General features: G+C 40.9%; 1 protein-coding gene across 5 annotated transcripts in view; it reads left to right on the top strand.

Annotated features, from left to right (window-relative positions):
- Positions 1–446: 446 nt before the first annotated feature.
- KCNC1 (potassium voltage-gated channel subfamily C member 1) overlaps positions 447–16,338 on the top strand; it is a 106,093-nt gene continuing 90,201 nt past the window's right edge. The window contains exon 1 of one of the 5 annotated variants that reach the window (XM_077784271.1): positions 447–1,257. In XM_077784271.1, the coding sequence (XP_077640397.1) occupies positions 688–1,257 (570 nt within the window). In that variant the 5' untranslated portion in view covers positions 447–687. The remainder of the gene's footprint in view (positions 1,258–16,338) is intronic. The other 4 variants (XM_021525632.3, XM_021525633.3, XM_021525630.3 and 1 more) reach the window with 4 other exon arrangements.

Below are 16,338 nucleotides of genomic sequence, written 5' to 3'. Positions count from 1 at the left end.
AGCGGCGCGGCGGCGGCGGGAGGAGCGGCGGGAGGAGCAGCGAGCGGCAGCGCCGCGGGTCCCGCCGCCCGCACCGGCAAGCGCTCGACCCGGGCCGGCCGGGCGCAGGGGCGGAGGCGGCGGGAGCGCGGCGCTGTCCCTTCAGCACCGGCGGCGCCCCCCAACCGCACCGCCGGGAGGGGCGCGGGCACAGCCCCGCGTTCCCTGCGGGGGCTGCAGCCAGCACCGGCGCCCCGCAGCTCCGCGCACCTGTGGGCAGCGCGGGTGCCGTGATTTTTCTCTTCCCCCCCCCCCTTTTCTTTTTTCCTTTTTTTTTTTTTTTTTTTTTCCTCCCTTGTGCTTTTGGCCACATCCAACCAGGGAAAGGCCCTCCCCCTCCGGCACCGCAGCGCCCGCGCTCCCGGAGCATGGCCCCCCCTGCCCCTGCCCCTCCGCCGCGGCTGCAGCTGCCGCGGACCCCGAGCGTCTGACTCCAGACGGAGGCGGCGCAGCGCCGGGAGCCACCGCCACCGGCATCGCCTCGGAGCGGCCCCGGGGGAGCGGGGCTGGCCGGGGCCCCTCGCCCCCGCGGGCCCGGAGCGGGGCTCGGCTTAGGCACCGACTGCCGCCGAGCGGCCGTCCCCTGACGGGCTTGCTGCCTGCCGTGCTTGCTTGGATGAGTCTGCGACATGCCTAATAAGAGACGAGATGGGCCAGGGCGACGAGAGCGACCGCATTGTGATCAACGTGGGAGGGACTAGGCACCAGACTTACCGCAGCACCCTGCGCACCCTGCCCGGCACGCGGCTGGCCTGGATCGCTGAGCCCGATGCCCACAGCCACTTTGACTATGACCCCCGCACGGATGAGTTTTTCTTTGACCGGCACCCGGGCGTCTTCGCCCACATCCTGAATTATTACCGCACCGGCAAGCTGCACTGCCCCGCGGACGTGTGCGGGCCCCTGTATGAGGAGGAGCTGGCCTTCTGGGGCATCGATGAGACCGATGTGGAGCCCTGCTGCTGGATGACCTACCGGCAGCACCGCGACGCCGAAGAGGCTCTGGACAGCTTTGGTGGGGCTCCCCTGGATAGCAGTGCTGAGGACGGAGACATAGATGGCACCGGAGACTCTGGTGATGGTGAAGATGAACTGGAGATGACAAAACGCCTAGCACTTAGTGACTCCCCAGATGGCAGGTCTGGGGGCTTCTGGAGACGGTGGCAGCCCCGCATCTGGGCACTCTTTGAGGATCCCTACTCCTCCAGATATGCAAGGGTAAGCCATGCAATCAGCATCCTCATCAAAACACTCAAACCTCCCTGTGGTCCCAACTTCCTCCCAGCATCACCAGGGTTCTCTCCGCTGTCAGAGCAGAGCAGGCATCCATGTGTGTGGCCATACAAAAATCACGTGCTGTCTGTGGGGATGTAACCCACACTCCCAAGCAGGCCCCATGCATGTGGAACTAGTAGACACCAAGGCCTGAGCTTGCGTTCTCAGATGTGCCCCTCCAGAGACCCTTATTTTCTAATAGCTCCTAAAACTCATAGAGCAGCTGGGGCAGGGTCCCAGTCATGGGCCAGAGAGGTCTCCATTACACCAGGTAACTTCCCTCTATGCATAGATTTTTACAGTCAGACATCCCCCAGTAAAGAAAGACACCTTGTGCAGCCCTCTTACAAGCTAATGGCTCTCTCCCCTTTACGAGATGGAGAAAGGATTATGGGAGCAGGCATTCCCAGTGGCACCAGGGGATTTGGAGAGTTTCAGCCTGGACTGGAAAGGGAGTCAGTGCCTTTCTCTTTTCTCATACATAGCAAGTTAAATATTTATGAACATCTGAAAATGGGCAATTCAGCTGCTCGCTCTGTGACTATTTCCCTTGTGGTAAATGCAAAGTATTAATCAGAGGAAAGGTTTCATTCATGTAGAAGGGACACTGTGTCTGACAGGTTTCTTGCCTGCTACTGAAGGACAACTCCTCCCCTCCTGGTTCCTGCGATTGTTTTGGGAAGGGAATGCACACTGGTGCAGTTCACAGCAGAAGTGTGGATAAAAATGGTCTGTAACAGTCATCCGACTGCTTCAAGTAGGTATCGCCTCATGCTTTGAGAATAATTACATTAATTAGGGCCTGATTCTGCTGAAATCAAAAGTACTGAAAACATTTGCTTCAGGAACAGCAGCAGGATTAACTCCCAAGATAGTAAAATTGATAACTAGGGAAACCGGAGGATAGTGCCTTCATAAAGAAATTGGTTGGCACAGTCTCTACTCTTAAATGTACCTTTGTTACACCTTAATTTCTGCCAGCCCTCAGTAGGGATGAGAGATGCTTTGCTGGGGGAGGGTGGTCAGTGTTCCTGAGAAGTGAGATCAGATTAGGGAGAAAATTGGATGGATGGATGGATGGAGGAGAGAGAAGTGGAAATGCAAGGAGCAGGGAGAGGGGAGCTGGCTGTGTATGAATGGGTGGTGGAATAGCAGCTGCTGGAGACTTGGTCTGAGCAGAGATCTCCAGCAGGGAGACACCAGGTCTGCAAACTGAATGAATGAGGAAAGCTGGAGCAGAGCCTGGAGTTATATCTTGCTGCAATTCTAAAGATTCTTGTTTGCACACCCCTTGGAGACTTTCTCTGTGAACAAAGGAGTTAATATTTTAAATTAATCCCTTTAAACAGCATGGAGGATAAAGGAATAATAGAATATTTGCCACAAGATGGAAAGATGATGCTGTTGTATTGCAGCTTTCAAATACCTGATTTTTGCCAAGGGAACATGGAAAGGGGAAGGCAAGGTTGGAGGGTATTCTTCAAAATGCTTGGTTTCCATTAATCAAGCCCAGTGTCAGCAGGCAATCTGAATAGCAGATCTCTCTGGTACCCAGGGATCTGTTGGTAAAATACATTTCAAGTGAAAGTAACGTGCTTGTTCAAGGTTTTGGGAAATGGTTTGAAAGCCAAATGGATTATGTTGTCCCAATGAAAAGGATACAGAGGTTAAAACACTCTTTTTCTTGGAGGCATTATAATATTTTAGGAGAAGGACAAAAATTTGTAACAAATATTAGGAGTCTTTGTGATGCACAGGCTGGAATTCTAGAAGGATATAAATTTTCTACAGGTATTTTTATTTAGCAGTAGGTGTTTTATAAAATGATTTGGTTTTGTTGGGGTCTTTTTTTGAGGGGATGATGTACCATTTATTCACAATCTCCTGTGCATACCTGTTACGAATTCAACTCCTGATTTACCTCTAACTTGTCCTTTCCTTAGAGGATTGTTAAGACTGGATAAATATGAGTACTCAATATTTAATGGGTTAAATATGATTCTTTAACTTGTATCTATGGAGACGTAGGCCACATGCATTAATATTTTGCATGAAGGAAGATGGCTTTCCTCATCAACACGTACACACATTGTCCATTAAGAAGACATTATAGGATACTTAACATTTCCTAATAAAAGCCATACGTTATGGTTATGGATGTAAAAAGAGATGGGAGTTTGATTTATGCTGCTGTGATCTGACACAGGCATTGCAAAAAGACCTGAAGCTCACAATAGCTAATTTATAGTAAAATAATTGATAACATCATTAACAAGTGAATGGTATATTAAGGCAATTATTGGTAGAGTCAGGCAACAAATCTACTGTTACCCCATTTCTAATTGAATCTGTTACTTTCAGTTACAAACTGCAATTTAGTTGTGTAAAAATCTAAATTCACCCTGCTATTTTGTCAAAAAAAAAAATCACAATATTTTCTCTTCCTAAATGGAACTGGGACCTCTACTAAGGATGGTTATTACACTTCTTTGATGTTTACATATGGCATCAAAATGCATGTGAAAATAACATCTCAATATAAGCATCAGTTTACATAACCATTGTGGTGTTACACTTGGACAAGTAAAAGGAATTCAGTCTCTGAATATTAAGATTAAATGAAATTCTGCTTATCTGTATAGAGCAAGATTCTCTGGACTGTATCTGGTATGCTAGATCAGTGAATGTTTATGAAAAGCTCAGCATTTACTCAAATCCAGCCATTCTTGGAGGATTTTGATGGACACTGCTTGCAAATACAAGTACATTTGACTGTTTTGTTTCACCTCCACCTGACTCACACTAAATTACTTCTGATCTCGTTGTAGACAGCCAGGGAAGACTGGGAGTGCATTTGTGTACGTCAGGCAAAATCAGCTAACTCTGCAAATTTTGTTTATTTCTTACTTTGATTAGGCAAAGCTCCTAGTCACTATAGTGGCAGATTTTAATTAATTTCAAGTTTTCTCTATGCTAATTTTTTAGTAATGTAGTTCTTTCTAAAAAGAGGAAACACTTCAAAAATTGCATAATCGTCTATATTTGTAATAAGAAAAGATCGTTTGTTTCAAATGATAGACTGCCTTAGACATCTATCTTAGTAATATAAACAGGTATTAAACTTCTTAACCTAAAGAATCCACATTTGGATATCAGAGGCAATACCTTGTGCCTGGAGATCTGAACAGAGTAACAAAAGGTGATGGGAAAGATCCAGGGATCCAGGATGATTGTCAAAATCATCTGTCCAGACAGCTAAATATCACTGAACATACCTAAAACTGATGTTTCTATGAAGCTCATTAGAAGTGTCTTTTCTGCATCATCAGACAACTTAGTAAATTTATTTTTTCTAAGTAGGCAGAAAGGGGGAAATAGAGTTAGCCAGAAAGCTATGCTAAAGCAGCAGAAAGTTACACTGTGGTGGAGTTCCTGCCCTCTGTACTTACTAGACTTCATAGGTCCCTCAGTACACAAATGTGTGAAAAATATTTTTTTGGCATCCTCTCTCCTTCATATTTTTATGTCTGGCCATGCTGTTCTTCCACTAGTAAAGCTCCCACTGACTTCCTGGTGCGTTTGGCCTGCAGGTATCTAACATATTTATTCCCCTTCCTCCTCCTCCACAACAGGATAAGGTTGTGTTTGTGTTAATTCACATTCCTTGGGTTACTCAATGTTTGAGAATGAGGAGCTTTCAGCTGAGATTGTGTGCTACTGCTCACATTCAAATTGGACAGTTCAGGTTTTTTAATGAACTCTCAGGAAAGCTCTTGGAGTCCTTCCAAATAAACCTTTTTACTGTTTTTTAAGTAAAAGCTGGTTAGGGTCCTATGGAAAGTTCTCAACAGCTTCACTTGCAATCCTGGCATATGCTGTACCACTTTGATCTGTAAGGGGAAAAGCAAAACTCACTCACCCTTCCCTCATGTTTCCCCTTCACATCCTGCAGAAGAATCTGCTTTCCTCAGTGGGTGACTTTTGAAGGACGAGTTTCTGACACTGAGAAGGAGACAGGAAAAAGGATAGTGGTAAAGAGATGAGAAAAAGGTATTCCCCAGGGATTTCTTCCAGCTTTCTTTTGTGCATTCAATAGCATTTCACCTTGCAGTGTTCATTTAAACTGATTTTTCTCTCTATAAAGTACCACTTATAGGTATGAAAAGACTTATGGCATCCTAGATCCTGAATAACCACACTGTTTTGAGAATTAAAGGCTGGGTTGATTCTGCTCATTCCTTACCCCTGGCCAGCACAGCTTAGCTCAGGAATTGAGGCAGGTATCAGGGAGTGGGAGCAGATACTCCTCATCCTTCACAAGGGGAGCTTATTCCACAGATGTGTGATGCAGGACACGCTTGGCACAGGAGCACTCCACAGACAGAGGTCTGGAGCCTCCCACCCTGCAGGAGCAGACAGGGACAGAGGGGCTGAGAGCTGCCCCATCGCTTCCCTCTGCCCTCCTCAGGGCCAGCTTCCAAGGGGCCCTGGTGGAGCTGCTCTCCCACCTTGAGCCTTTCTGGAAAGTGTCTCCTGCAGAGCCATATCTAATCCTGCACTGAAGCTGGCTGCAGGAATTCTCACCATTTACTGTGACAATTAACGAGACAGCCTAATTTTAACTGCACGCTGCATTACAGCTCTGGAAAAACGAGAATCTTTCCACATCAAATGAGGTTTCCCTTGCACTTGTATAATGGAATTACAGACATCTATTAACTACCATTCTATCATTCATTGTTAATGTAGTGCCTAAAATTTCACTTTATTCCTATTTTTTCCCATCAAGGAACATGTTACTGCAAATCCTTATATAACCCACTAGTAAGCATGGTAGTCTTCTCTGCATCCTGACCAAAGAAACCTTTGCAATGCCAGTTAGAAAGTGTTCACTGTTCCAAGTCCCACATCCAGCCCCTATCAAATTGGTCATGGTGGGAGCAGGTAGACAAGTAACTCCTGGGAATTGTCCATCCAAACTCAGAAGTAATACCTTTTTAAACTACCACACACACACACAAATACCAGAACAGCCATGCAGAATCATGGCTTCACCAGTTTGAGCTGTTCAGAAACACACAGGAAGATATGATGCCTGCCTAGAAAATCTTACAATCTCTTTGAAGTCACGATCTCACAAGGAGATGAGAGAGATGATGTTACCCACCTGACAATTCCATGGCTGCTTAGTGCAGACTTAGCAGTGTGGATTCAAGGACATTTTTTTTAAAATCTATTTTCCTAATTCCAATTTTATTTATATTATTCTAAAACCTTAAAAAAAGAACAGCATCTGTTCTTTTTATTCAATTCAGTTTTTATCTTCTTTAATTTTAATGTTTCTAGGTTACAAAATTTACTTCATTTAGCCAAGGCTGTGATTGTATGGATCATACCATCATATACATACACATATATATGCCTTCCTATTGCTGCCACCTCCTACAATGCTGAGTGGGATTTCCATATGAGGAAGGACTTCAAAATTAAACCACCCCAAAATATTTCTGCAGAAGTAGCCGTGGTGCCACTAAAATCAATGTGAATTTAGTGGCTGGGTTCAGAAAGGTATTTGGCCCCTTCTCTCTTTAATCCATCTCTATGTACCTTCAGTTATTTTCTTTGCCCTTCTCCTGACATTTGCTATTTTGGTTTTGGTTAGGGCAAAAAAGGCAACAAAATACTGGTAATTCTCTGTTGGTCTATCATGAGACAAAGGAGAAAAAGATCTGTGGATCAATTATAATATTTCTTTTTTAGAACTGTTCACAGAAATGTGGTATATTAGACTACAGGAATAGGAAAAACTAGGAAAACTATTTTTCCATCTTGTTCTTCCCTTCTGCTGTGCAATCTAGAATTTAACATTATTTGTCTTTCTTATTTGTAAAAATGTGTGTATATTTACAGTAGTACTTTAGTAAAGTCTATACATACTGCCTTTCTCTTAACATAAGGAGAGATGTTAGCAAATCAGCAACAGAGGGCCCAGCCTTGCTGTTATTGAAACTCAGCCAACATTACCACCAACTTCAAGGATCTAAATGAATTTTCCTGCAGTATGGTTCAGGATAAATTAATTGCTGTGTACTGCTTTTTTTAATAGACATGTTGTCTATTTCCATTCCAAAGCACTAAAGTGCATAGAACTTAGCAATTTATTAGGAGCATACATATTCAAATACATGTGTTCATAATCTTTTAAAGACATGAACATCTTTAGCACACTGCATCAAAACATAGAGCTCTAATACTGACAAAGCTCATCACGATCTTATTGGCTTTTTTTACTGCAAAGGACTGTAGAATAAACCATGTGACTTCAATTAATGTTCAACTAAATCATATCCAAGCACTGTGTTTCATAATAAAAAGGGCAAGCAGGGGTATTCAGATTGAAAAATTGGGCCCTAATTGATAATCAAGTGTGCAATTTCTCGTGCAAATATAGATGGCAAAACTGAGTTTCCATTTTGTATAAGCTTGATTTTATGAAATTTCTGTGCATTCTTGGGGTATAAGACTGGTAGAAAAGCCATTTTGACATCTTTGCAATTGTCTTACAATTAGCTTCTCAGTTACTATATGCTGAATTTGATCTGAGGAAAGAACAGTTTAGAAGGCTGACTTGGCTTTCCCTGCTGAATATTGAATTACATAAATATGTGATTCACTCCAAATGGTACACAGAAGCAGTAGGATCGGATGAAATCAGAGAAATCTATGAATCCATGGAGAACCACCTCCTCCCCCTGGAATATAAACCAAATGCTGTCATTTCTAGAATAATTTTTACATCTCTCCTGTGCTCACTAAGTAACCAGATTTTGCTATCTTCACTCCTACTCCTGTAGTGATAGCTTACTCCAGGAATATCCCCGTTTCCGTCAGGCTGAGAACAAGGTACCACCTAACACGGGTAAAGGTGATAGGACCAGGCCCTAATGGATTTTAATTTCTTTCTGATAAGATTTATAAAATGTAACACAGGCGCTAATAAATCACGCAGTAAAAATTATGAATAAATTGTGGGCCAAGGCTTTTTGCAGTGATTGCTCATGATGTAAGACCCTTTAATGACAGGAAGTTAAAATTGCATTGTAATGGCCTTTTGTAAGTGCAATAAATCTCAGGTTTCAGTGCACTGCAGACAGCCAGCAATGTGTGTGCTGCACATGAGCTACCAACACAGGCACACACTGCTGGCACACACTTACATAATCGTGTTGATACTTCAGGAGCAGCAGTAAATCTCAGCACTGCTAGATTTACTTCGAAAAATCTTGGGTCAGGACCACTGAGGTGTTGTGACTATAAGAAATAGCTTAAAATACCACACTGGCTTTTTACTTGAAAACCTGGGAGAGAATGTCCTTGTTAAGAAGCAATAAAATAGATTGTCTTAAATAGCAAGGGCAAAACCTATTGCTACCAAGTCTTACAATTTTCAGAGGCAAATACAAGTTAAAACATACATTTTCACCTGCACAACCAAACCAAATTGATCTTCTTGTCTGAATTTTCTTGATCATCTACCCATTCATAAAAAAATTAAAGGTACACAGAGATACCTCAACAGTTACTTAATGTTTGGACTGCAGCAGAGTTTCTCTTGCTTTCCACTTTTGCTGTCAAAAAACATATTCTTAAATACAGAAAGATCTGGTCAGCTTGGGTTGCTTATTATTTTACATGCCTAAGAAATTTAGCTGCAGATTTCACTTGAAAATTCATCCCAATACCCCTGTTCTGTTCTATTTATCAGCTTGGGCTTCTTGCAGTTTTCATTACGCCAGATCAATTGACAGGTATAGATGGTGAAAGCCAGTTCTGTGATTTATCCAGTTATAAATTAAATTAAAACCTTCCATTAGAATGCTTCAGACTTGATAACAGACTTCAAAACAAAATTAATAGGAAGGAATCTCTAAAATGCTGACCACCTACAACCTCCAGCAGAAGGGAGATCATATCCTAGAGCAGAAAGGACACAGGCAGGCAGCAAACAGACCATCACTAAAATCCCACCCCACTTTGTAGGGCCACAGTCCCAACTACCACTGATTTTAGTGGGATCCAACCAGAGATCCATGCAGATCTATTTCAGGTAAAATTTTTCAGGACAAGGACAATTGTGTAATTGCCACAACACGCAATGCAAAAGGGCTTGCCTTCTCAGCAGCCTTTGATCTCTACTCTAAAAACACCACAACATGATCTCAGCCACATTGTGCTATTCCCGTTTCCCTTTTTAGCATGGATCTCCCCTTCTCTTCTAGTGTGGAGTTCTGCAAGAAATCTAGTGACAGTACGTCTTAGCACTTCTCGGGAATGTGTCCCGCATAATGCAGAACTGATTTTAACTCGGAGTTTTTCAGCAAAGCACGTGTAAGGACAAACCAAGAACAACCTGACTGTGCCGTGATAGCTCATCCAATACCCAGACTGAAGCAACTGCTGTGGGGTGGTGGTTGGTTTTCTGGTTTTGGGGCAGTAGCAGATCAGCTTAGGTCTGAATTTTGCTTAAGTGATAGTGAAATTCAGTGTTGTGTTTTTTAGTGTTCAGATGATAGGAGTTCACTGTCTATCCTACCGAGAAGTCCCTGAGGTGCTAGGGATTTTATTAAAAGACCTAATGTAAATTTCAAAACTGTATAGATTATTTAAAATGTTAGTTATGTCTAAGCAGCAGGAAATCAATAGTGCAAAAGTGCATTCACAGGTCTAAAGAAAGCATCTTTTGGAGAACCTGCTCTTCTAAGCAAAGAAGCTCAGTTTTCACTGTGTCAGTGGCATGGACTACAGGCAAATAAAAGTTTGAAATTCAGTAAAAATTCTATAGCATCTTCAACTCCAAAACACAAATTTATCGTCATGTCCATATTACCATCAGCTACAGGAATGCCTAAAACTTTGCATTTACTGTTCTCAAAGGATATCTTGGTTGGGACAGCAGGGTAAGCCTTTGTTCTTACTTGGTGATTTTTAACATTCATTCAGAACTTTCCCACATGTCCTCAGAGGAGTACACAGACCTACATGGTGGAAATTTACTAGAAAATAAAAAACAAAACCCTAAAAAAGCCCCCAAACCTGAGACTTGGACAAATGATTGCAAGCAACTGAATTAGTGCAGTTTATGGAGTGAGCATTTGTTAGAAGATCTGACCAAAGCCCTGCTTGTTTGCCTATGTTAGCACTGAAGGATCCTCTCAGGAGGAGCATCTGCAGCATGCCAATAGTGCAAAGGCAGGTCACACATATTAGGTCAGCAAATGGACATTTGCAATGGGCACAAGCACACAAAGACCACATTTTATTAGCTCAGTATGGCACATCATTTGGGTATTTGGGTATAGCCCCTCTCATTTTCTATGAATTTTACTGTGTGTGAAATCATACAAGATGTTTAATCTTAATATGTCACTTTCAAAATAGAAAACCAAAATTTCTTCGGTTACTTGCTTGGCACTTTTTCCTCTTTCCCTTACTATATGTTTATTTCAGTAGCTAGCACAATAGAGTTATAATTTCTGTGACACCTCTAAATGCTTGTACTATAAAAACAGCAAGTTGACAGCATCTAAGGGAAGACTTTACACTATACTCTGATGTAATGTTTTCCAAACCAACCTGGACTGCAGCAGAAGATTGCCCAAGGCTGTGATCCTTCCAAAGGTGCAGTATGTGCCTGTGCTGTGGCGGCCACTGCACAGACAGAAGGGCTTCTCCATCACCACCTTCTCCATCACTCCTGCATCCAGGAAATCTAGCAGTCACTTCCTACATCTTCACTTGGAAGGGTATCACCATGTGAGCTCAAGCTTAGAATTCCCAAAACACTAACCATACATTTGTAATTTTTTTTTAAATGTATATTGAAATTTTCCAGTGCCTGAAGTGTTGTTTCTGCATGTGCCCAAAACTGCCTTAGCACTGTTGGCAACTACCTTATATCAAAGCCTGTTTGATGCCCATAATTTTCCTTCACTAATAAGAGAAGTCCATTAAATGAACTGGCCAAATACATAGTGAATATACGCTGTTTTAAAAAACATACTCAAATAAAAACATGAGATATTTGTAGTATAAAACAGTTCCCTGGATGCAATAATCTAGTGGATACTGATTTTTGCTTAGAATGTGAAATTTCAAATTTAATATTTTCCTCCCACTGCACAATTTCAAATTTTCATCCTTCTCTGCTTGGGAGCCCTGCTCACTTCACAAAGCTGCATAATCCAGGCAGTTGGTGAAGTTAATCCAATTTGCACAGCATGAGGAGTTCACAAACCATTATACTGGGAAGATGGCAAAGCAGCATTTCCCAATAATGTGGGAGAGGCTGCACCTCTGTGGTAATTCTGGGCTACTGAATTCAGCAAGGTCAATAGCAGAAAATAGATATACATAGTGGCATTATCAGAGATTGTCTCATGTTGGCATATGACAAGACTAGTCCTTTTATTTTCACTCACTTGTTGGAAGCCAGTTCCTGGTAGGAAATAACCATATGTTGCCCTCATGCATTGGACTCCAGGATGAGCCATGCACAATGATTTCGGGATCTCCATGCAGCCCCTGTGGAGAAGGAATGTGCAAAATGCACAGAAAAGTAGGAGATTATATGCAGGGTAGATAATATGCAGAATTAAGAGAGCACTTTTTCACCCCAGAACCTGAGCAGATCTGCCATGCTGCAAAGCGAGCTCCAAAGTCAGTGTGAGGACACATCACATAATTTGTTTTGAAAAGACCTACGTTTCCCAGGGCTATCAATCTGTCACCTTTCAGTCGTGCCATGGAAATAAAAGCATTCTTAAAATCTCTGAAGGCTGCCTTTTCATCAATATTTTACCATAAGCATTAGTTTAATTTAAATGGCAATTGATTGCTTGTATTTTATTACTTTTTAATAAAAACTCATGATCACCAATAAAGTAAAGTGATCACAATGAAATTATTGCCAGGGTAAATCTGACTTGGAAAAGTACTAGACCAAGTCTTTGCTAGATCAGAGCCTTTTACAGCATGTATGTTTAGTTCTGGTTTTAACAACCAACACACAAGTGATCAATGGGCATTCTAGCTATTACATTCCCTGCTTTCACAATACACTTAAAACTAGTCCGAAATCTTACTGGAAACTGTAAAGGGTATATTGTCAAATATCCCTCTCTGCTGTAACTTACCCTATATAGGAAGATTTGCCAGGGGCGCTAATGAAGCAGAGATAGTTTTGCAGTTTTACCATCTGTTATCAAATATACTCCGGCTATAACAGAAACACAATTGTATTAGGATTTAGAAGTGACAAACATTGGAAAAAAAATTTCTTTCATTGTTTAAATTGCTTTGATGAATAGTCCAAAGAAAAAAATGTTTGTCCAATTAATAAAACATCTCAGGGCTGCTTTAAAAAGCAAGATGCACCAAAAAACAGTGACGGAGTTGAACATAGCCACAACACAACAGAGAGGTACAAATAAGTAACCATGTTATTCCACAGCCTTCAGGCTTAGGCTTTAATTCAGGATAACACACCCTATTTTTTTATCCTACAGAAAAAAAATCAACACAAAAACCCATTTGAAATGTGAATGTCATTGAAAAATATAAAAATGCTCCATGCTATGTGATGACTGTAGAGTGCTTAAGAACTGCATCCTCCTAACCTTCTTTCCATCCTAAGTAAGGACTTCTGGGGTAAAAACTCCAAAGAACACTACAGTTGAGTTTCACTTATGTGCACTGGACTAAAAATGAACACTTAATATTTATATGAATCATTGTCAGTATCAAGTGAGATGAAGCTTATAAAAATAGATCCAAATCATGGAATGAGTTTTAAGACTCAGTGGGTAAATGCCTCTTTACATACAGTATTATTTATAGATATTTTTTAATCTGTTCTGTCATCTTGTCTCTTAAATTATTAGAAAGTAAGAAAGAAGGAACTATGGCAAATGTAGATGAAAGAAATCTTACTGGGAACTGTGGCAGGAATATGAGCAAAAGCCAGGAAGTTTAAAGCTGTGCTCCTAAGCCCTTTGCTTTCTGTATGAAAACAGTTCCAGCCTATTTTGCAATAAAATATGCACTTTTTAAAACTAACTGTGCTATTGAAATAGGAGGAATGGTATTTTCAAGACTCTCAGGCACCCATAAGACTTGCTGCCACATCTGAAAACCAGCTAATCACAAGCCTGTTTCCAGCATTGGGCCGAATCCTGTCTCCATGGTCTCGTGAAGCCTTTGATATCCTACATTAATCAAAGTCCCCTCTAGATAAAAATGTTGAGCTCACCATGGCCACAACAGCAATTTCAGCATTGGATCCCAGTTTTTGTAGCTCTCTTAGAAGTCAGTGACAACTGCAGATGGTCCCTAAGTTGATCTCCAAAGGTTCTAAGCATTAAAAACGTAAAATGTTGTTGTGGAAGCTTTGTACATCTATTTATCACCATCTGACAAGGAGACTGCTGGTACTAATACTGCCCTGCATCAGCAAGGTTCTATGAGTCTTAACCATTTATGAAAAGACTTTAAAAGGTGCTACAAAAAGGACAACAATAACGAAAATATGATTAGAATTTGAAGCAAGTATTTGATATTGAAGGGCAAAATTCAGAGGGTACATCCACAAGGCTTCTTCTGAGTTCTTGCAAACAGGGGAATGTTACATTTCATATGTAGGAATCTGGGGAGGTCATTCTTTCTGCAGGCAGGTGGAAAACTCTCCTTTGAAGCAATTGGAGTAATTTCTTCCCTTATACAGAGACATTACACAACCTCTGACAGGAAATAAAACTGGGTAAAGCAGGCAGCTCTCTTCCCTGAGAGAACATATCCAGAGGCTTTTGCTTTGACCATTCAGATATCATTCTTATAAGCACCAAGGTGAAGTGGTTTTTGTACTCTCTTCATCCAGGTAGGATTTCAACATAGCTGTATTCTGCTGAGAGCAACTCACAGAGCTGCTCTTTGATTTGAAGGCATTTCTTGCAAATACAAGCTTTTCCTGCTCACGACTTCAATTGCAAGATCTAATTCAGACCAGTGAGAAATTGTATCTAATATTTTTAGTCTAATTGTCCTAAATCTATTTTAGCAGTGAGATTGATGTGTTTACAGGCACAAGAATTGCTGTAATTTAAGCAGAGGTTTCAGATGTGAATGTTAGGAATAACTGGGGTTTTTTTATTGCCATGAGGATATCTGAGGATATTGTTCATCCCAGTAGTCAACCAGGTTTTATTTAGCAGTTTTAGTCTAACAGATGCAATTTCCACTTATGATAACTGTGGGCACATAATTAATTTTAGTAACTGCAAAACTTATAGTAGAAATACTTTTATGTGACATCCCTTGCTCCTCAATTTGACAATTGCAGAAAATCAAAAATAAAAAGAGGGATTTCTGCTATGAGCTTTACAACTGTCCAACTGCTTGTACAACTTGCGCAGCAGTTTATTCTAAAGATCTGTAATGTACACAGATGGCAAAATGCTCACAAATACATCCAGAAATTATGTGTGAAAACTATATTCACAAGTCTTGCTCTGTGTTTATTGAGAGACCAGAAACTGTATTTTGACAGGAATATCAATAAGGACTTAGATTCAAAATAAAAAAAATGTTTTCCATTTACTACTTACACTGCGTAGGGTACTAGCTGTAATCAAGAAAAATTTCAGGATGGTATGAAACTCTCAAGCTGCATAATTCCCAATAATTCTCAGTGGAGTCCTGCTATTTAAATGCCCACAGGCCACAAAAATGCTTTTAAGCCAACTCAGTAGCCTAAATTACAAATTCTAGTTAACAAAATTCACCACAAGCTTGCAGTTTAGGGTAGAATATATTCTCTTTTTTAAATACATCTGCCTTCATCAAAATGCTTAGTGGTCACTCATGATTTTCAATCTCTCATTATGCTGAAGCAGAGACTTGCTTTTTTTTAAACACACAGAAAGACATGAGGTTTAAGTAAAGTCACCATGCTTGCCACCAGCCCTTCTAACATTTTTTGCACAAGGATATTTGTCTTTCCAGTTCAGCTGCTTGTGAGAGTTGCAAGGAAGGGAAACCATTCACGACTTGATCTTTTTGGTGGTTTACATTTTTGGAAATTATGCCAATTTAAGAAAGCCTTCTCACAAAACATAGACATTTTGGCTAAGAAAGACTATTGTATGTACCCCAGTTTCAGATCTAGGATTGGACAAATAAATGTAGATATATTTTGGCAACAAATTTTTTTTTCCCTCCAATTTCTCCCCCTCCTCTCAAATAACACTTTTTCAAAGCTTTATCCTTTCCTCCATAAGAAAAATCCCAGTTTCTCTTATCTCCCCAATATTAATTTCTTTTTCTCCCCTCACACTGACTTAATAAAAAAGTGAAAATTAAAATGGTAGTTAGGAAAAAAAAAAAAGAACAAAGCAGCAAAATTTCAGAGGGAATACCAGGAGACAAAAAATAAATAAGTTTCTGCACAATATTTTGCTAAAAACTGTAGGTAAGAAAAAAAACTTGCCTGTTTGAAATCTGAAGGACAAATATGACAAATGTTGAATGTTTTCAAGGAAAAAAGGATCTCATTTTTTTCTAAATTGCTTTTTATCATTTCCATTGAGTAATTTACAAATACATATCCATCTTATTACAGTCCTTATCTTGACTGAGGTGAGGGGTTTTTGTTTGGTTAGTCCAAAATTAGTTGGGAATATAAACAGCTTTCCATGTAGGTCAGAAAAAAAAAAAATCTTCAAATTATTTTAAACCTGGCACTGTGTTTTTTTAGCCTTTTCTGTACATGAAAATACTCTCTCTTTTAGAAGCATGTTCTTGTCCTTCTGATAGTTCTTCTTTCAGAGTCTGTGGCACCAATTCTGGGTTTTAAACAGCATTTTAATCACTGCTGAATAGCTGCTCCCTTGCTCACCGAGCATGGGATGCTATGCAGTGGAGGAACTGCAGTCCCCATCAGAGGTGAGAAGGACACTCGTGAAGTGGAACTGC

Source organism: Lonchura striata, chromosome 6 (genome assembly GCF_046129695.1).
Source record: "Lonchura striata isolate bLonStr1 chromosome 6, bLonStr1.mat, whole genome shotgun sequence".
Lineage (NCBI taxonomy): Eukaryota > Metazoa > Chordata > Aves > Passeriformes > Estrildidae > Lonchura > Lonchura striata.
Note: the sequence above shows the minus strand (reverse complement) of the source record. Positions and strands in the feature narration are given on the sequence as shown.